The following is a 22,692-nucleotide window of genomic DNA, read 5'->3' on the forward strand; positions in this document are numbered from 1 at the left end:
TTCCGCAGATCACGGTCCGGAATCCAAAAGGCCAATGGGTGAGTGCTCCGGAACTGGTCGTCCATAGGCGGGGGGCGGGGCTTTAGTCAAGCTGTAGCCACAGTTACCGGGTTTGGGAGCTCCTGCGGCCCGGATGTAATCACCCTGGCTGGTGCAGCCTTTAGGCTGGTCCCGGTTCTCAGTCCAAAAGGCCAATGGGTGAGTGGTCATCGTTCCCCGTGCAAGCTTTCCCCTCACCCGCCATCTCACTTTACCCTGGGGGCCAGTGGGAGGCGGAGGTGACCGGACTCGGGCCCATCCCTCCCGCGGCTTCGGCTCGCGCACCCGGTTTTCCCCTCCCCCCACTCGGAGCTTTGGCTCGAGCAGCTGCTGCCTTCCTCCACCCCCGCCTGTACGTCGGGGAAAATGAGCGTGCGAGATGCAGGGATTTCCGGGGCCCCGGGGTGGGATGGTGTCGGAGCGCCCCAGCGGAGGAGGAAGCGGGTGAAGCCGAGTCCGACTTAAAAAGGAATAAACTCATTTATTAGAAGTCCTTTGTGTATGTGTTGGGCCTAGAGAACGTTGATTACAAAATTAAAATGCTGAATAATAAATAATATCAGTAATATTTACGTAGCGCTTTAAGGTTTACAGGGGTTGGGGTAGAGGGAGTTCAAATTTAAATCGCTATTAATGTTTATGTAGCACTTTACGGTTTGCACGGGGTGGCGGAGTGATCTCAAAATTTTAAGTGCTGGGTCTAATAAATTTATTAATATTTAGCGCTTTCAGGTTTGAGGAAGTTGTTTCCCAATTTAAAATGCTGAGTAGTAACTATTAATGATATATTTATATAGCTCTCTAGAGTTTGCAAAAGTTCAGGGAAGTGATTTCACGATTTAAAATTCCGAGTATAATAAATTTATTAAAAATACTTATATAATGCTTTAAGGCTTGCAAGGGTTCGGGGAAGTGATTGCAAAATCGAAAATTCCGAGTCTAACAAATTTATTATTAATAATTTAATAGCGCTTAAGGTTATCTTGGGAGAGTGAGTTCAAAATTTAAAATGCTAAGTAGTGTTATTAATAATAATACCTATATAGTGCTTTAAGGTTTATAGGGGGTGTAGGGAATGATTTCAACATTTTAAATGCTGAGTCTGCTAAGCTTATTAATAACAATATTTATATAAGCGATTTCAGATTGTCATGGAAATAAGAGTGAATTCAAAATTTTAAGTGCTAAGTAATAATTTTAATAATAATCACATTTATTCTGTTACCTCATTTGATCCTCACAACAATCATGTCAAGTTGGTGATGTTTATTATCCTCATTTTACAGACAAAGAAACCAAAGCTGGGAGATGTCAAGTAAGTGAGTTGGCCAGAGTTAAACAGCTAGTATTTGCACAAAAAAGATTTGAGCTTGGATGCTTCCTGACTCCAGGTTCAGCACTGTAATCATTTCACCACCCAGCTGTGGAGTATGATGATGAAAAAACAATAAAGGAAACTTCTTTTGCATAAAAAAATGAGGCCAAGGTTGTCTATCAACAAGTATTTATTTAGCTGTTAGTATTTGCCAGGCATGAGATCTTCATTTTTCTGACTTCAGATCTAAAGACTGCGAAGGAGAGCTGGGTTCACATCCTACTCCTCGAATTCATTTTCAGCCGAGAGAGACAATGGGCGAATCATTTATTTACTCTAGGCTTTAGAGTCCTTTTCTGGAAAAGAAGTTTAAGGTGGTTGGACCTATGATTTTTACTTTCCCACTCAGCTGTAAGTTCTACAACTCACCTAAATATTCAGTATGTATCAGTCCAGTGAGGGAAACTGAGTGAAGACTCATCGTTAAGAGACTCTCTCAAATTATATCATTTCCAGGATTATCTCTGACATCATATCAAAGAAGATCAGTACACATTTATTAGGTGCCTATTCTGGGATGCAAGGAAAAAATTCAATCCTTTAGGAGCTCGCTTTCTAAAGAAGGAGATAGCATACATATAAGTGAATATATACAAGATAGTTACGGGGTCTTCAGAGGGTGACCTTAGTGGAGAAGATATCAGCAGCTATGAGGACCAGAAAAGGTCTCATTGTAGAAGGTGGTATTTGAGCTGAGTCTCGAAGAAAGCCAGAGATTTTTAAGAGGCAGAAGTGAGGAGAACAGAGCATTTGAGGCCTGGGGGCAGGTATGTGGAGGCAAGTAATATGTAAGAAGACTGGAAAGTTAGAAAGGGGCATGGTTGTGATAAACTTCAAATGACAGATGTCTGTTTTTGATCTTAGGTAGTGGTGAGCCTGTAGAATAGGAGGAGGGGCATGCCCTTTGCTTTAGGAAAATTACTTTGGCAGTTGTGTGAAGAGTGAATTACATTGGGAAGAGACTTGAAACAGGGAGATCGTTTAGGAAGCTATTGAAATAGTCCCGTCAAGAGAGGCAATGAGGACCTGAACTAGGGTGGTCACTGTGTGAATAGAGAGAAGGGGAGTTACCTGACAGATGTGGTGGAGGGAGAAATGATAAAGATGAGGTCAGAGACCAAATGGCAGAAGGTTTAGAAGAAAGAATCCTGTCTTCCTATTTTATGTCCAAGATGGGGCTGCAAAAAAGAAGAGGAGGAGGAGGAGAAGAAAGGGGTGGGGTGGGGAGAAGGATGCAGGGAGGAGGAGGAAAGACTAAGAAATTAGTTTTGAAGTTTAACCTTGATCTTAACCATGCAGTAGCGGATGGAATCTTTGATTCTGGAAATTTTCAACAGTTCTCGAAGCCTGGAAAACTAGAAAATGTTACGTATATTGAACTTTTCAAAAAAATAAGATCACAATTGTGTCTGAGAAACAGTTCTCCAGAAAGTACTTAAAATGCTTTACCAAGAAATACCTTAAGAACAATCTTCATGAGTGGTGTCGTGTTACATATGACAAGGAGACTTACAAATTTCATTATTTCCAGATTAGTCAAGATGAGGAAGTATCTGAATCTGATGATGAGGTGGAACCCTTTTAGTTGGGTTTTTCATTTTAAAAAAGAGTTCAAAACAATGAAATATTTTATGAATAAACTTAAATCTACTGGTGAATAAAACTTGCAACAATTAAAGCAGGGGCAACTAAGCATAGATTTTTTTTCAATTTAACTGAGAGGGGGAGGAGAGGGATGGGAAGGAATTCAACAGGGATGGAAGCATCTAGTGACGATTTTTTTAAAAAATTATTTTAAAGGATGGGGGAGATTTGGGTGTTTGTAGATATCAGAGATGCAGCCATTCAGTAGGAAGAGATTGAAGATTAAGGAGATAGTAGTGGGGGCAGTCTGGTGGAGAACATGGGAGGGTTTGGGATTGGAGAGTATGGCTTTGGCAAGGAAAAAAACCACATCTTCATGAGAGGCTGGATTGAAGGAGGAGACAGATTTGAGATAAGGAGAAAGAGAAGAGCTTTTGGCAAACAGCCTCAATTTTTCCAATGAAGTATGAAACAAGGACCTCAACTGAGAGAGTAAGGGGAGAGAATGCCATGGGGGCTTGTAGAGAGAAGAGAATGTTTTGAACAGCCATAACAGTGAATGAGAGAGAGAACTAATTAAAGAGAAATGGAAAGATGGCCTTGTTTCAGTGAGGACTCATTTGAATTTAGATCACATAAATTTGTAGTGGACACTTCTCAGCATGGTTTGTGACTTCCTTCAGCTCTGTTCAGCAGGTGAGTAAGGTTGAAGTGGGAAGGTGTTGGAGTGACCTAGGTTTGGTGAGATGTGATAGGCAAGTGGAAAGAACAAGGACTCTAGAGTATAGTGTAGAGTAGAACTAGTTCACCAAGGGGTCACATTTGAGAAGAGAGCTAGAACAGGATTGGTGTCCTCAGAAAGTACTAAGGGGTGTGTAGATTGGAAGTCATGAAGAGGTTGAAGAAAAGGGTTAGGGGTAGTAAAGCACATGGAGAGTTGCAATTATAAGGAATTGTTATTGGATAAAGGAATATCAGAGTTCTTTAATATGGCAGTAGGTTACTTGTGGATGTTGACATAAGCAAGGGTATTATTTGGCTGAGAGGGAGTAGAGGAATTGGTTATATGGGTTGAATAGGTTGAAAAACTGGAAAGTCAGGGTATTCAACGTACACACTGACGTTCCCTGTTATAAGAGCAGGAGTTGGGATGGGAGAAGAGACATCCAGACAGGAGGAGGAAGAATGTTCTGGGACTTTAATGGCTACCATGATATAGATTGGGTAAAAAATTTATATGGAGTGAACCTCAAAGGAGTTGAGTTTGTTGAATGTTGATGGTAAAGGGAATATCTGAACTGGGCAGTGAGAAGTAAAGAAAACCCCTGGGATCAGATTGGGAGTAGAGGGAGGTGAAAGAGAGAAAGTGCTTCCAGTGCTGGAAAGGATGGTCAGAGATGTACTGTTTTCTGGAAGGAGCCAGCGTCTCAGTGAATGTCAGCCATAAAAGGAGTTCAAGAAAGGAGGAGGTCTAAAATGAGAGTAAAGGCTTGGTTTTTGTTTGTTTGAGATTATCAAGATTTATTCAAATCAACAAATGTTAATTGGTTTTTTGTAATTATTTATTTTTAACATTCTTTTCATTTAAAATTTTAAGTTCCAAATTCTCTCCCCACTCCCACTGAGAAGGCAAACAATATGATATCAATTATACATGTAAAATCAAGCAAAACATTTCCATACTAGCCATATTTTTTTTAAAAGCAAGATAAATAAAGTGAGAAAATAATACTTCAACTGGCACTTAGATCATCAATTAATTATCTCTTAGGTGGTGGATAGCATTTTTTCATCATGAGCCCTTTATAATTGTCTTGGATCATTGTTTGGATCAGAGTAGCCAAGTTTTTCACAGTTTATCTTCATCACAACATTGCAGTTATTGTGCACAATGATCTCCTGGTTCTTCTCACTTCACTTTGCTTCAGTTCATATGGGTCTTGCCATACTTTTCTGAAACCACCCTCATCCCCATCCCCACCCCTCCATCATTTCTTGTGGCACAGTAGTACTTAATCACAATAGTGTGCTACAACTTGTTCAGCCATTCTCCCCAATTGATGATCTTCCCATCAATTTCCAATTCTTTGCCACCACAAAAAGAGCTGCAATCAATATTTTTGCATATATAAGTCTTTTTCCTTTTTTTTTTGCTCTCTTTGTGATACAGATCTAGTAGTGGTATTGCTGGGTCAAAGGATATGCACAGTTTTATAGTTCCATATTGTTCTCCAGAATGTTTGGACTAGTTTACTATTCCACCAGCAGTTTGTTAATGTACCTTTTTTTCCATATCCTCTCCAGGATTTGTCATTTCTGAAAGGTGTGAGGTGGTACTTCAGAATTGTTTTGATTTGCCTTTCTCTAATCAGTAGTGATTTAGAGCATTTTTTCATATAACTGTAGATAGCTTTGATTTTTTTCTTATGAAAACTGCCTGTTTATATCCTTTGACCATTTATCAATTGGGGAATAGCTTTTTTTTTTTAATAACTTTGACTCAGTTCTATACTCAGTATATATTTGAGAGATAAGGTCTTTATCTGAGAAACTTGTAATTTTTTTTATATTCACTGTCTGTGGTACTTTTTTTTTTTTTTTTTAGCAAAATGTAGTTTGCCTGATTGTTTTTAATTAGGTCTGTTTTTGAGATCATGATTACTAGCCCTGCCTCTTTTATTTAAGCTGAAGCATATTAGGTTCTGTTGCAGTCCTTTCCTTTATTTTAACACTGTATGTGCCTTTCTGTTTCAAAGTGTGTCTCTTGTAAACAATACATTGTTTGATTCTTGATTCCATTCTGCTATCTACTTTTTAAATTTTATTTTTATTTTATGGATGAGCTCATCCCATTCACATTCATAGTTATAATTACTGTGTATTTCCCTCTGTCCCATTTTCTTCTGTTTCTTCCCTTTTTTTTATCCTGACCCTCCCCAAAACTCTTTTTTGCTTCTAACCACAGCATCCCTTAATCTGCCCTCCCTTTTATCATTACACCCCCCCACCCCACCCCCCGCCCAACCCCTGCTCTCCTCCTCCCCTTAAATTGAGAGTAAGTTTGTTCAATATGGATTGGAATTTCCAGAGGGCACAGTAGTAGGGGTTGGCAAATCAGGAGTGAGACATTGCATAGGCTATGGGTGGGGAGTGGGATATTAGGATTGAGGTGGGTAGGAATGAGCAGACAGCTGGGGTTGCTTTTGGCACTCAGAGTTCAGTGTTTCTGAGATGGTTAGACTAAGGGGATTCAAGTAAGCTAACTATTGGGCAGTGAATTCAGGCAGAGTACCTGTGAATGGAGAGAAGTCAACTGATGAAGGCCCAGACTTAGGGCAGGACCCTTGGGTTATTGTGTCTTAGGGGACCTATCCTTATGACTGGCACTAACAGGCCTGGCAGTATTGTGCCAAGGAACCTCTGGAAACCTAGTAAAGAGACAGAAGAGGGTGTGGCCTAGGAAACACCCAGAAATTGAGTAAAATTAAACAGGAGTCAACTCAGTATGTGCTACTTTTTATTTTCTCCAGCTCTCAATTATGAAAGATACTATTATATTTAGTCTTTGAGTAAAGAAGGATATTTCAGGACACATGGAGCATGGGTTTGAATTTATGAAAAATTTGTCATTTAATATTAAAAAATATTTAAATAATTGTCAATTCTTTTCACTTTAACTCTGCACATTTTAAATACAGTTATTTTTAACAAGTTCTACACTGGAATTTTATTTTCTAATGTTGCCCTTCTGATTTCATCATCTAGGCAAAAATCTCTTTTTAAAGGGGACATTGAACACTTCAGCAGTACTCTTATGTACCAAAGTTCACAACAGATTAGAGCCTTTTTCAGTTTAAGTTTTTTCTAGTTCAGTTTAACAAGCATTTATGAAATGTCTACTCTGTGAAAGACATCATGCCAGGTCCTGTCGATAGCATGGATGGAAAACAACAAGTGTCTTCCTTTGAGGAGCTTTAATGAGACAAATTATACAAGTAATCAAAATGCAAGTTATAAAATGACTAGGTATGCAGGAGAGATCAAATTTTTTCCCTCAAAGATTTGAAGAGGGGAAGAATCACACCTCACTGGGGAAATCAGGGAAGCAGTTAACGTAGCTGAAGTACTAAGCACCCCTTTTAAAAAATTTCCCCCATATGCCATGCCAACCCGAGCATTAGAGCCACGTTCCGATGGCATGCTTTGAAGGATGTTAGGAGGCATGCGTGTTCTGTTTTTAATTTTTTGAAAGCCTTGAGAGGGATATGTGTGCAAATAGATAGGAAGAGAGAGATGTTAACAGCTTGGTGACACAGTGGATAGTGTGCTAGGCTTTGAGTGGAGTTGCAGCCTCAGACACTTAGCAGCGGTGTGGTGCTGGGCAAGTCATTTTAGCCTCTGTTTGCCTCAGCTTCCTCATCTGTAAAATGGACATAATAATAGCATGTGCCTCACAGGGCTGTTCTAAGGATCAAATGAGATAAAACCTGAAAGGCACTTTGCACAGTGTTACATGAACGTTAGCTATTGGTGTGCTTCTCTTCCCCTGGGAATTGCTGTGGTGGTGGCACCAGTTAGTTGGAGATCTACCAGTCAGTACGCACTGTGACCTCCTGTGACTTCTCCATGACATTCTCCTAGTACATTTAAGGCAATAGAAACTGTGCTATGTGGTTGGGGAATTGAGCTTGGGAGAGACAAAGGGAGAAGTACTGTGCACGTTATTAAGTGCTTCATGATTACATATCTCAGTTATCTATTACAAATGGCCCTATTCAGACAGGAATTATATTCTCATCTAGAACTTTGAAATTGCGTAGAAATAAGATTGAAAATTGCATATCCTGGTCCTTATGGCCTGTGACTGTAAGCATTATTAATAGGTAACATTTCTATAGCCCTTGAAGTCTGTCTTCTCTGCGCCTGTACAGCTTGCATCCAGCTAAAGGAAATAGTGACAGAGTGGGGTGACATTGAAATGTTTTCTAATGTTTGCGCAAAAATGTTTCACTGTTGTTATTTCATTCATGTTCAGTAATATGTTACTATTTTGGCATTTGTTTTTAAAAAGCTATTGATATTCAACCAGCATGCCTTGGACTCTATTGTGGGAAGACATTGATATATAAAAATGATTCAACCGAGATATATGGAGAATGTGGGGTAAGCCTTACCTTTATTTAGTGTTTCATCAGTCAGTTTTTGATCTTCATTGCTTTTTCAAATCTTTTCAAAAGTAAAATTTTGTTCTTCTGTTCTTCTTAAAGGTTTTAACAATTTATCAGAAGTTCATTAACATAAAAATCCATATTTATTATATTGATTATCTGCAGAATAGTGCATTTCTGTATTTACCAAGTACATGTTAAATCATCTTTTATAGTCATTTCTGATTTTTTTAATTTGCCATAGCATATTGTATACATAGTAGGTTAGCATTCTACCTCCAGAATATCCCTATGGGGTTATTTTTAAATTTATTTAATAAGCACATTTTCCATTGTCAACTACTTTAACAAATGGAGTCCATTCATTAAAAAATATTTAATAATGTAGTTATGATAAATCTTTTAATTTCTGAAGGCTGCAGATAATTAAATGTTTCGAGTAAAATAGGTCTTATTAAGTAATTAAAGTTTTTATACTTCTAGTTAACATTAACAAGTAATTCTTTAAATAAGAAAGTTTTTCTATTTTTCAGGTATGCCCAAGAGGACAGAGAACGAATACTCAGAAATATTGTCAGCCATGTACGGAGTCCCCAGAACTTTATGACTGGCTCTACCTTGGCTTTATGGCCTTGCTTCCTCTTGTTCTCCATTGGTTCTTCATTGAGTGGTATTCAGGCAAAAAAAGGTTAGCTAGCCTTGATTATCAGTAAAAAATTTCTGAATGGGGAAAGGATCTTCCAGGATTTTTAACCTGGGATCTGTGAATTTGTTTTAAAAGATGTTGATAACTGTAGTTTAATAGAATTGGTTTCCTTGTTAATCCTATGCATTTATACATTTAAAGGCATTATTCTGAGGAGAGTCGTAGCCTTCACCATAGTGCCCAAGGGGTCCATGACACAGAAAAGGTTAAGAACTCCTGTTCTAGAAATATCTTACAGTATTCAAATTAAATATCTTCAGCTATTTACCTTCACATTATAAGTACTGATATAGTTGAATAGTTACTGATAGTCATAGTCATCCAAAGCCTGATTAATTTTAATTAACAAGGTAAATATTCTTTGTCTTTTATTTTGAGGGTATTGAAGAAGATGATTTTATAACTATAGGTAGTAAATAATTATAGTACAGAACTTGCTTTGACTTAATGTTTATAATTACAGGATTGACAAATACTTAATGTAGTGGAATATAATTAACATTTGTTAATAGTAATATAGATGTGACCAGATTTAAGAAAATTGATAGGAAAGCACAAACAAATAAGGAGTGATTATTTGCACCACAAAATGATTGTTTCCTTTCCAAAATTAGTATGTGAGCTCCTTGAGGGCAGGGTCTATCTTACTTTTCTACTTATATCCCCAGCACTTAGTACAGTGCTTTGCTCAAGAGTTAGCATTTAACTCTTTATTCATTCATTCAAAACAGCTTGTAAAGGCTTCTTAGAGAGCAACTCCCCAAAATGATTTTGATTTAATGCAGGGAAGAAGGTTGGTGGAATGATAAAGATAAATTGCAGTATCTCTAGAAAAAATTACATTTCCTTATCTGACTTAGAGGCTTAGGGATCCATTCCAGGCCTTATATTAAAGATTATTATGGCATGAAATTTATGCAGGAAATGCAAATAATCAGGGATAATGTTTTTACCTTTTCCACTTCACGTTTGCAGGACATTCAACAGCTGTTTGAATAGGTCAGTCTGAAGCTGTTGTAACTTCATTCAGTGTCTTCCCTTCGTTCTAATTTAGTCTTGATTTTGATGTTTGAATAACTAGTCTGTGATCTGATTATATATGTTCAGCTAACCTGGAAATGACTTCCACCATGGCAACTAGTCATATCCTCTCTGTTAAGGTATAGTCGGTTGAATTTTTTGTGAGGTTGATCAGTCTTTACAGTAGTTAAATTGGAATAGGCCAATGTGTACCAGGAAAGGGAAATTGAAAGATTTTGTTCAGGTCAATAAACCTTTATTAATCTTCAGAGATGGAGTCTGCCAGGGAACCTGTACTAGGCTAAGACATTTTCTATCCTGGAAGAAATCATTTCTGGCCTGGAAGAAAGCCAAAGAAGAAAACTTAGGCTACATTCTCTTTACTTTCAACAAGGTGGTAACAAATACAACCATAATAACACTAGCGTCTTACATTTATATTGAACTTTAAGTTTTGAAAAACGTTTTACATATATTATTTCATCCTTCTTGTGAGGATAAGGTACTATAGGTATAACTATCCCAATTTTACAGATGAGAAATGTGAGACTTAAAGAGGTTAATGGCCATGACTGCTTAGCTAACAAGGCAAGATGTGAACCCAGGTCCTTTCCAGCTCTAAGTCCAGCATACTTCCCACTAAACCATGCTGCTTCTCCCATGTGGGCAGCTCTCTTCTTTTTTTAATATGATAAAAATTCTTTGCTTATTAAATTTTGTTTTGATTTAATTGCACTCCCTAACTGTTGTAATAGCCTTCTAATTGGTTTCCTTCTATTCTGTCCTCCTCTACAATCTATTACAGCTGGCTAAAAAAAATAAAATCATGTGAAGCACAAGTTTTAGACTTGACCATATCACTTCCCTGCTCAAATATCTTCAGTAGCTCCCTCTTGACATTGAAGGAAAGAAGGGAAAAAGCACTGACAAGTAAGGTGATCAAAAAGGTGTAGATGGGCAGTGATACTTGAGCTCAGTCTGGAAAGAAGCCAAGGTTCTGAGAGGCGGGACATCCTGGTATGGGGGCAGAGACCAGCTAAGAGAGGGGGCGGGGGTAAGGTGGGAGGCCGTCTCCTGCCGCCTCACTTGGGATAAGCTGGTCCCCATTCCTGGAATGCATGGGGGCCTCACTTCCTCCTCTTAGAATCCTGAGCTTCTTTCTAGATAAAATACCAGTGCCTTAGCTTGGCATTTTCATTTAGTCTGCAGTCTGTCTTTCCAGGCTTATTTTACTTTACTCTCCTTTAGGCCCTCTGTATTCCAGCACCACTGGCCTACTTGGTCTTCTGTGAATTTAGCAGTCTGTCTCCTCCCTACTTGGTGTTGCACAAGCTGTCTCCCACACTTGAAATACAGCCTACTTCACCTCTACTCATTAGAATCTTTTGCTTCTTTCCAGGCTCAGCTGAAGTTTCCTACAGGAAGCCTCCACCAGTCTTAGGTTCTCTCCCTCCTCAAACATAGCTTGTATTTACTTATCTGTTCACATGTAAATTTTTTGAGGGCAAAGACTTTTTTTTTTGGTCTTTGTATCAACAGCATCTGGCCACTAGCTTATTGTCTTGGATGTATTAAGTTTTCATAAATGTTCATTGAATAGAATATATTCAGATTTTTTTTTGATAGAGATGTCACTGTATTTGATACCACTTAATTTAAGAAGGATCAGAAATGAAGATAAGACATCTGTAAAACAGATAATTTAAGTTATTGGGGGAAATGGGCTTCAATTTATGTAAAATGTTTTCCTAGGGGTATATTTACTGTGTTGTGGTGCTGGTGCTTAGGGGATTTAAAATGTAGAGGATTGAACAGAGTGTTTAGGATAGAACCTGACATGCTTTTTAAAATTCCACATTCCTCTTCCAACTTTGTCTTTTCAACATGGACCTATTAAAAATGCAATGTTTTCCTAAATATTTATAAATTTTATGTCTGTAGATTTGTGGTCTTATTGATATTGGCATGTCCTACATTGGTGCTTTGTCACTCCTTATCTATACTTTTTTATCCATGTTCTCCCATAGATGAACTTATACATGTAGTCTTAAGTGAACTCTTGAAAATGTACATAAGTAATTTCAGCAAATTCATATTTTATAGTGATAATTTTTTAAAGAGATACCACAGTAGCAATGATTTATCCTAAATAACCAGAAAATCACTTTCTGAACCTTTTTATGGAATAAAAATTTCTGTCTTATATGTTGCAGCACACAGTTGACCATTTTTGTAAATAATAATTTTGTATCTAAAAATATGAATAGCACTAGTAGCCAAAAATGAAGTTGAATAAAATGATAGAGTAAAATATTTTTATGTCAGTTATTCCGTGTTACCATCCTTATTCTCCACTGAAATTCTGCTGCCGTGCTCCATGTTGGCACAGAGTGACCATCAATTCTCAAAATCATTCATATGGAGCATAAGCCCTGGCATGATCAGCTAAGCTGGAAATTTTTGGGAGGTTGGACCTGGAGATGGACTGTACATTGTCTGAGGTCCAGCCTAGTTAAGTTGAGAGAGAATCACATTATGTGGACCGCAGATGATAAATATTAACCACCCACTGCAACTTGAAAGTTGTTTTCATAGAGGGCTTGCAGTCTGAATCATTGAAAGTCACATTGATAAAAATCAAAGATCCTTGAAAGTATTGAAGCAGCATCCTTATCATAGGATCTTAAAGTTTGGAGGGACATTAGAGGTTATGTAGTCCAACATAAAACCATTTTATGACACCCCCCAACAGGTTCATCCATTCTGTGCTCATCCATCACAGTACTGGTGAACTCACTACTTCTTGAAGCAGTCCATTCCACTTTTGTATGATGTCCCTTTACTTTTTATCTTTTGACCCTAGTTTTGCCCTTTGAACTCAAGAAGAATAATTTTAATTCTTCTTGATAACTCTCAGATAACTCAGGATAACATTCCTATCTTCATCCTCTCCTCCAAATATTTTGTTTTCTAGGCCTTACATTCCTAGCTCTTCCAACCACTTCTCAGATGACATGGTTTTGAGTCCTCTTAACCATCCTGGTTACTCTCTTTTGGACATCTCCAAAATACACTTGTCAGTATGGGGATCAATTTTGGACCCATTGTTTCAGATGTTATCTGACAAGAGTACAAGAGGGCGCCTCTCTGTCTCTGGGTGCCACACTTACATTAATGTAGCCTAAAGTTTTGTTCACTTTTTGGGGCCTCTACTCCACATTGTTGATTCATTGTACTGTGAATTACCAGTATAGGACTTTATAATCATCCCTGTTAAATTTTATGCTAGTAGATTTGATTTATTATTTCAGCCTGTCGAGATCTTTTTAGTTCTGTCATCTAACACTTTGCTCACCCGGCTTTATGTTATCTATTAATTTGATCCAAGACATTTCTAAAAATATTTAACAGGGTCAAGGACAGGACCATGTAACATCTCTCCTGGTTGATATCAAGTCGTTAATGTTCTTTGGTTCTAATTGTTCAGTGAGTTCTGAATCCATCTAACTAATCCTGAAATTACTTGTTCTTCCATGAAATAGATTCAGCAAAGTGGACTGGAAGCTCCCAATAAACATTTTTTTTGTAATAATAATGGTTGTCATCCTGTTAAAGAGGTGGAGACAATTTCGGTGTAAATTTTTACTTTAATTGTGCTATGTGGTAGTGTTAAACCTGGGAAGGGTATGTCTTTTTTTGTAGATTGATTGAATCCTTCTTAAAATTTCATATTTGCACCTTCCCTGTAAAGTTTTCTTCGGTAAAAAGTTTCTGGAAATCAGATTCAGAAACAACTACATGTAACTTTATAACTTTCTTGCCTTCTTTTTCTCCCTCTAGTTCCAGTGCATTATTTCAGCATGTCACTGCCTTATTTGAATGCAGTGTGGCAGCTATTGTTACGTTACTTGTGAGCGATCCAGTTGGTGTTCTGCAAATTCGTTCTTGTCGAGTATTGATGCTTTCTGACTGGTACACAATGCTCTACAACCCAAGTCCTGATTATATTACCACAATACACTGTACTCATGAAGCTGTCTACCCACTGTAAGTACAGAGTGCTTCCTAATTCAGTTTATTTCATTTCACTTTAATATTTATTAAACCCCTACTGTATATAGGGTACTAGTCAACTACAGAGAAGAAAAAGTTCAGATGATATTCAATCCCTGCTCACATTTAGTTTGTAATGTAGTGGGGCAGTATCATACACACATACACGTACACACACACACACACACACACACGCACACACACACACACATTAAATAAGTGTAAAGTAATATAAAAATGTATCAGAAAGGTGCAGAGTACTTCATGTAAGTTCAAGGAAGAAAGTCCATTTCTTAATGGAGAGTATCTGGAAAAGTCTCATGGATCCTTCAAGTTGAGAAACAACAGGTAGGATTTCAGCAGAAGACATGGACAAAGACATTGGTGGAAGCAAACATATAGAGGCAGAAAAGCATAGGCCATGTTCAAGAGACAGCACATAGTTTAGTTTGGTTGGAATAGAGACCATGTGAAGGGGAGGAGTAGGAGAGGACGTTAGAAAGGGAGGGTGGGACTATATTCTGAAGAACCTTGAATGCCCTGCACTGGAATGGGAACTTTGTCTGGTAGATGATAGAGAATCACTTGAACACTTGAGTACAAGGGTAAATGATTAGCTCTAGTTATAAACAAGTTAAGCATAAACATTTCCTGAGTGCCACTACATGTTGGGTACCGTGCTAAGTGCTGACTTTGCCAAAAAAAAAAAAAGTCCCTTCTCCAAGATTATAAAGAACTCCGAAAGATAGATTTAAGGCTAGAGAGGGTAGATGGGGGAGGCTTGTTTTTAAATGTCCTGTGAACTGTAAAGATAGAATCCTATTATGTAGTAAATGTTTAATTTCATCAAAATAGCTTATTTTTAACATAACTTGTATGCAAGTAAAATGGTAATATGGATTAGAATACTGGACACTCCTTGTACAATATTAATGCTCATATTGTTATATTTTGCTTGAAGAAAATAGGCTAACCTGGTGTTTGGGTTCTAGGAATTAAAATCAGGTGAGTTTTTTATTTCATGCTAAATAAAATAAGGCCATGTGGTGTGAATTTGAGGGAGACGGGGAAGAAAAAGTGTACTTTAGGTCAGCATTAATCCTTAAGTGTGTTTTCTGTTAATAAATAAAACATTAATGTAAATGAAGATAAATCACATGGTCTTTTAAAGGTATTATGCATAGACATACGGATTACTTTATATATGCATATGTAACACAATCCAAATAGTGTAAAGAAATGTTTAGGATCTATTCTAGAGGGTTCTGAAATTTGGAAGGATTTGCTAGTGTTATTACTTATGAAACAATTTCTGAGAGCTTCACGTAGTTGTAATTTCATAGTCTGTTAGCAGTATGCAAATTTAGTTTTCTTTAGAGCTTCAAGCCTTAAAGAACTAGTTTGGCCCTGAAATTTTAGAAGGCCTAACTCAATTGAGGATTGTATGAAGCTTACAAAATGTCACTATAACATTTTGAGATTGATTCTGTAAGCTGCACATAAAAATCAGTCTTTTAAATTTATAAGACATCTCTGGTGTCGAGAGGTTTATCTTAGAGCCCGTAGAATAAGAGTATGGTAAACATAGGGGAGCATCATCCAGACAGCTTCACGGAGACATAAATCAACAAATTCCAGTAACTGTAGTAGAAGTAAGTGACCCTTTGGTTCTTTTAATTACACAAGCATATTACCTACCTATAATCCTTACCTTAACTATGTCTTCTGAAGACTAAGGAAGGCCTATTTAGTGCAAAAATCCAAAGTGGGGGGGCAGTGAGAGGGAGTCAAGAAACTAATCTAAAGGTTGAAGGAAACTATACATTTTATATTCTGCTAATTCAGTAAGAAATATAGAAAATTGTCAAAGATATCTACATCATCACAGCATTTACATAGGATTCCTTTCCCATAATATGTGTTTTCTTTGCAAATAGAGACATACCTACTAACTTAGTGACAAACTTTTGATGGGTAGAGAAGAGGGCAAATGCCCTCAGAAGGTGGACATTGGAAAGAGTTGCAAAATTTCCTATTTTGGATGCAAGCTTAACTAACTAGAAGTTTTACAAATGAATGTGGAGATTGCAGTTACTAGTTGCTACAATTGCATAAGTACTATTCTCAGCTACCCCTTCATACTACTTCTTTGTGGTTAAGACAGGAGAGTCAAGATGTAGAGGGTTATTAGTACAATCTGAGCCACTGAGGCTGAGTAGTTAGGTCCTCAGAGAAGAAAGAAACCTGACATAACTTTTCCAGACGATTCCAGAACTTTAGAGAACAAAGGGACAGGTGATTCATGCCTTCCTCCAATGGGATAAGCAGTTAAGTGGGAGCTCCTTAACATATTTAAGAGCCCCATAACATTTGAACAAACCAAAGGGCAGGTTAGTATAAAGACACTTATTTTTAGTACGGCATATAAAGACCATGTCTTAAACTTTGCAGCATATTGTGCTGACCACAGAAACATTACAAGAGCCCTATAGTGAAGAAGCATGCTGTGGGCAAGGATAGTACAAGTATATGATTTTCAGGCTGATTCAAGAGTCCTAGGGTTGCAGGGCAGAAAGGACTAGAAGTAACACAAAAACATTGGACACTCTGTGAGGCATGTTAACCCTGACTGGGTATGTAGCCTATCTGTCAACATTAATACTGAATCATAGTTTTGTTTGGGGATTTTTGTTTTGTTTTGGAATGAGCTCTGTTTCACTGGTATAGGAAACTCCTGGTGAGAAAACATCCCTTACTAATTGCAGATTGGCAATTCTTCTTTCACTTAGAGTCTTAAGAGAACTGCCAGCCTTTAACCTAATCCATAAGATGGCTGTACAACCTTTATAAAAGATCTGAAAACTTGTTCTTATCAAAGAATGAGCTGTTAATATACTAAACTTTTTAGACTTTTTGATTTGAAAATGGCTAGGAAAGAAATTTTTAAAACTAACATACTTTTCACTTAAAATTTTATTTCAGAGAAGTACATACCATCATATTTATTTATATTTATATAATCTACCTTTTCACTTTAAATTTAATTGATCTCTTTTTATTTTGTAGATATACCATTGTATTTATCTATTATGCCTTTTGCTTGGTATTAATGATGCTGCTCCGACCACTTCTGGTAAAGAAGATTGCCTGTGGCTTAGGGAAGTCTGATCGATTTAAGAGTATTTATGCAGCACTTTACTTCTTCCCAATTTTGACTGTCATTCAGGCAGTTGGAGGAGGCCTTCTATGTAAGTGGGATAGTGTTAGTGAAATACTTTTATCATTTGTACATGTAATAAATAATAAATGTCTTTTTATTTCTTTAATGTTTTAAACTCCTTTACTTGATATAAAATGTAAGTTTATTTTAGAAGCACATCAACCATCTCTGACAACATATCTGACATTCTGTGCCTTTAGTCCACCTTCTTTTTACTGAGGAGAGGGAAGTTTATTTAATGATTGGTTCTCTGGAATCAAGATTAGTTGTTGCAATAATCCGAATTTTGATGTATTTTAGGGTTGTTTTTCTTCATGTTACTGTGCCTATTCTACTTTCTTCTGCATCACTTCATCTTCCCAAATTCTTTGAATTCTTTTTTGTCTTTTCTTTCATCTGGCACTATAATATTCCTTTATATCAGTATACCAGTTTGTTAGCCATTCCCCAGTTGATGGATACCCTCTCTGTTTCTACTTATTTGTTACCACAAAAAGTGCCACTGAAAATATTTATTCCCTGCCTTTGAGATCCTTGAGATATATGTTGAGCATTGTTTTTAATGAGACAGAGTATGAGTAATTTAACCATTTTTCTCATGTAACTCCAAATGTTTTCAGAAGTGTTGGATTAATTTAATTGACAAGCAGTTTATTTGTGTATTTGCCTTTCCACAGCCCTTGTAATGTTGTCCATTAGCTGTGTTGCAAAAGAGAACACAGACCAAAAAAAATGAAGAAAAACAAAGTTTAAAAAGTATGCTTTGATCTGCATTTAGATTCCATCAGTTTTTTCTTTGTAAGTGGATAGCATTTTTTACCATAAGTCCTTTAGAATTGTCTTGGGTCATTGTATTGCAGAGAATAGCTAAGTCATTCACAGTTGGTCATTATATGATATTGCTGTTACTGTGTACAGTGTCCTCTTGGTTCTGCTCACTTCGCTTTGCATCAGTTCATGTCTTCCCAGGTTTTTCTGAGAACATCCTGCCTATCACTTCTTGTAGTACAATAGTATTCATCACAATCATGTACCACAACTTTTTCAGCCATTCCCCAATTAATGGACATCCTTTCAATTTCCAATTTTTTGCCACCACCAAAGAGCTGCCATAAATATTTGTGTACATAGAGGACCTTTTCCTTTTTCTTTGAACTCTTTGAGATACAGACCTAGTAGTGGTATCGCTGGGTCAAAGGGCATGCATGGTTTCATAGTCCATCGGGCTTAGTCATTTGCTTTTTCAAAGCACATTTCCAAAGGTAAGTTAGCTATAATTGACTCCAGACAGCCTCTGTGAAATAGTTAATCATCTAACTTTTTTGTTTTCTCTGAAATTTACTTAAAATGGGGATTTGATTTTTTCAAATAATATTATTTGCCTTGCAGATTATGCCTTTCCATATATCGTATTAGTCTTGTCCTTGGTTACGCTGGCTGTATACATGTCTGCTTCAGAAATAGAGGTAAGAATCCTTTTTACCTATTGTTAAATGTTTTACAGATTTAAGAACCATGTTTATATATGAGTAGAGAATGTGTAATAACTCTGGCAACTTCTTTTGTAACCCTTAATAAAACAGCTAAAAATACTAGCACAGTAAGATATGGTAGCTTTCGCTTACAAGTAAAGTTATGAAAGAATGTACTACACTCATATTTATCCAGAATGACTGGAGAGGATATTCCAGTTAGTGAAATATTCTGGTTAACTTCAAACTTACCATATAGCTCTTATTATCCAACACAACAGATGATACGTTATCACATAGAGCTGAGTCTTCATGGAATGGAGGCTTTTTCTTTTTTAGCATCAGATCTTTTTGGTCATGATCTTTCATTTCCCTCCCACCTTGAACAGAGTATATTCATTTCAGTACATCCATGATTTAGAACTTTTCTCTCCCCACCAAAGCAGATTGCATTCCCTCTCTCTTAGTAATTCACTCCAGTGAAGAGTTCTTCATTCTGCTGTCATCCTGCCAACAAGCCCTTAAAGAATATATTGAACATTTTCTTTTAATAACTCGGGACTGTCATTGTAAGTCTTAATTATGATACATAGAGTGAGCAAGAACTATCAAAATAAGCTTCCTTTCAGAGTGAGAGGTATATGTGGGTCCCTGTCCCCAGACTGCACAGTGATCCCCCTCGGTCTTCTTGGGGCTAGCCCTTCTCAGGCACGTGAATGTCTGCTGCTTACTCCTTGGTCAGTGTTTTCCAGCTTGGCTGTTGCTACTCAACACTTAGGAGCTTCTCAGGTTTCAGCCTGTGCATTAGCTTACAAGCCATTAGCTGCCAATGACAGTTCTCCTTCTGGAAGCAGAAGAAACCCAGCATTGTCTTAGGGTTTGCAGCTCTTCATTTCCGCAGAGTCTGGTTTCTTTTTTAAACTTCCTAGCTCATTGCAGTTCTGAATATCGATGGTTGCCTGAATTCTAGTGTTCAGATAATTGTGGTATTACTCTGTACCCTCCATGGGGCATCTCTTTTCTGCTTAATCTGCTTTTGGGTTTGTATTATCACACATACAGTTAACAACTTTCAGATAATCATTGTCTGACCAAATATGACCTTATGGTAAAATTATATTGAATATTACTTTGTCTGGCCTAGTAGACTTGGGTTCAAGTTCTGCCTCTGACACATATTAGCTGTGTGAACCTGGGCAAGTCACAGCTTGTCAGTGTTCTGGGCAACTCTAAAAATAAAAATTGCAGAAAAGGTGCTCAGCTATATTGGTAGAGGAAATTTCCCCATTCAGGAGTTCCTATGTCACTATAGCTCCAATCCCTATCCCTAACCTTGATGATCCACAAGATGCACCAGCATCTTTCAGCACCTTAGTCATCATGAACATATCATTGTGATCTTAAAGTTTGGCGATTTTAGCTTTTCTCCATATTTGGAACTTGACTAAAAGATTATTTTCAGAATCTTGGGGATTTAAATTTAAAATTTCTGGCTCTGTGGGAAATGACATACTAAGAGATGCTGTGATATAGCTAAAACAGAAAGTGTAGTAAAGTGTAGTATTCATGCATCCTTTTAGCTTTTTCTGTAGTCAGTAGGCTTTCAGGGGTGGGAGAGATAAATGAAATGGTGCTTCCATTTTTTCTCCGTAGTACCATATAACTGCAGTTTAACCAGCTGTGAATAGAGTACTTGTTTTCTTACAGTTGCATTCATATGCATCTGTGTCAAAATTATGATTATTTGTCGCACTTTTAAAAGTTAATTTTTTTCCACAAAGATCTATTTTTTTTCTCCCTCTCGTTCCTTTCCACCTCCCTTCCCCAAATGAAAAAGCAAGGAAAATGAAAAACCCTTCTCACACACCTGTATAATCAAGCACGTTGGCCACGTCAAAAAAAATTATGTCTTAATCTGCACTCTGAATCCTTTTATCACATTTTAATGTAAAAACATAGTTCTGAATTCTAAACTTCAGATAATAGGTAAGATGTATTAAATTCTATCAGTCAAACATATATCTGCATTTCTTTTTTGTTTTGTTTTGTTTTTTTACATATAGTCCTTCAAAGATCTTCTTCTCAGAAAGAAAAGGCTAATTATTCTCTTCAGCCACTGGTTACTTCATGCCTACGGAATAATCTCCATCTCCAGAGTAGATAAACTAGACCAAGACTTGCCACTCCTGGCTTTGGTGCCAGCCCCTGCACTTTTTTACATACTTACTGCAAGGTATACCGAACCATCTCGGATACTTTCAGAAGGAGCCAATGGACATTAAGCAAAATGGAACATGTGCCAACAAACCCAAGAAGCGTTCTTGATAAAAAACAAGCTGGGGAATTAAATGTAAATGTCTGAACATGCTGCTTTGTCATCCTGTGGTATAACCTTTGCAGAGCTGATACTACCCGATTGCCTGCAAACCTTCTGGACTAGACTTAGAAAATACCAAGCAAGCATCCAAGTGATATTTGGAAGAATTACACTAAAGTCCCATGGTGAAGCACTGTGTTGTACTGCTGCTTCAGTTATATGGCAAAAGACAAATAATAGCCCTTTGATTATTTCTAGCTTATTTTTTGCTGTAATACAGAATTGTCTGTTTCCTAAAAATGTGTAAATATATGTAAGTTGGTGGTGGTGTTACATAAAACATCAAAACAAATTTTTTTTAGTTATTTATTTTAACCTGTACAATATTTTGACATAATACAAAAAATAAAACAGTAATATGCAACAGGTTTTCTGTTTAGATAGCTTTATTGAAGAGATGTTGAAATTATTGTTCCTTAAAAAAAATGAAAGAATTTAATGAAAATTCTAAAATAAAGATTCTGAAGTTTTGTGTCATTTTAACTACATTATCATTAAGGATTTCCTTGCCTGGCTAGTTTGGAAATAATGCTAAATTCTAAATAGTAATAATGTTATCTTTCCACATTTTCTTGTTTTAAAGCATTCTTACTTAAATGTTTCTTTTCTTGCATATCCAAGCTTTGAGAATAAAAATACAGAACTTTTTTTTTCTTATAGTTGTCCTCTTGGTAGACCTGAGGACAGCAGTTAAGATTAATGTTTGTAACCTCAAAGTATAAATTTTAGCAGTTCATATTTTAAAAACTCCAAAATGTTTATCTATTGATATTGCAGAGATTCAGGAGATTTCAAGGGGTCCATGAATTCGGATAGAGGAAAACAAAAACAGATTTTTATTTACACTAACCTTTCTTTTCCTTTGTAATCCTATTTTATTTTAAATATTTGAAAACATTCTGAGAAGAGGTCCGTAGTTTCACCAGATTGCCTAAGGGATCTGTGAAAAGGTCAAGAACCTTTGATTTAGATGGTCCTTATTCTACTTAAGGGAAGTTTTAGATCCTCTCACTGGAGTTTCAAAAAGAATAGCAATGCATTGAAAAGCAGTATTTTGTTAACTTTGTTGATGCAGTTTGAATTCATGGTAGTGGTATATACTAAGTGATTTGGTTCTGTTTTGTTTTTAATTTTTTTTTAGATCAAAATGAAGCAAGATGACCCAATTGGAACATATTTTCTTTTTTTTTTTTGCCTGTAAATATGATTTCTAATCTAAGGTTGTTTCTGATGCAAGTCACCAATGGCAAATAATTAGCCTGAACTCCTCATAACAATTTTAAATGTTTTCCAATTATATTTAAAATGCTGTCTGTGTCTTTTAAATTTTCGATTTGTCCAGAGATGTGATATGTATGGATAGCCTGATAGATGGAAAATATCAAGGCTAGCTACTTTTTCTGCAAGGATTGGGAGTAAATCAACAATGAATTTTTTCCCCTCCTCTCCTCTCTTCCTTCCTCCCTCCTCCATTGTAGTAAAGTGTAAATGGGAGAAATTATATATAAGTAAATATGGTAACCATCAAATAATTTTGGAATAGTTGGTACACAACATAATTTAAAGTTATTTTCTTAAGTAATAACATGACCAAGAGAAGGTATAAACTACCTGAATGTTGTTGGCACTACTGAACAACTTTGGTCATTCATTATTAAGGCTATTTCTTAAAGTGCTG

At 36.8% G+C, this 22,692-nt stretch overlaps 1 protein-coding gene across 2 annotated transcripts; it reads left to right on the plus strand.

Annotated features, from left to right (window-relative positions):
- Nucleotides 1–9: 9 nt before the first annotated feature.
- Nucleotides 10–21,502, plus strand: LOC118829161 (JNK1/MAPK8 associated membrane protein). Of its 2 annotated transcripts, none has more exons than XM_036736130.1 (7): nt 10–38; nt 8,070–8,161; nt 8,700–8,854; nt 13,733–13,939; nt 17,012–17,193; nt 18,555–18,631; nt 20,701–21,502. In XM_036736130.1, exons 1-7 carry the CDS (start codon nt 35–37, stop codon nt 20,917–20,919), a joined length of 936 nt encoding a protein of 311 aa, XP_036592025.1. In that variant the 5' UTR covers nt 10–34; the 3' UTR covers nt 20,920–21,502. The 2 variants fall into 2 exon arrangements, with proteins under 2 accessions (XP_036592025.1, XP_036592024.1); XM_036736129.1 differs by having other exon boundaries at nt 14–198.
- Nucleotides 21,503–22,692: the final 1,190 nt, after the last annotated feature.

Source organism: Trichosurus vulpecula, chromosome 8, assembly GCF_011100635.1.
Source record: "Trichosurus vulpecula isolate mTriVul1 chromosome 8, mTriVul1.pri, whole genome shotgun sequence".
Lineage (NCBI taxonomy): Eukaryota > Metazoa > Chordata > Mammalia > Diprotodontia > Phalangeridae > Trichosurus > Trichosurus vulpecula.

Coding starts and splice junctions, on each gene's coding strand:
- LOC118829161 (XM_036736130.1), top strand. Junction 13,940..17,011: donor CATGAAGCTGTCTACCCACT/GTAAGTACAGAG, acceptor TTTATTTTGTAG/ATATACCATTGTATTTATCT. Junction 17,194..18,554: donor AGTTGGAGGAGGCCTTCTAT/GTAAGTGGGATA, acceptor TTTGCCTTGCAG/ATTATGCCTTTCCATATATC.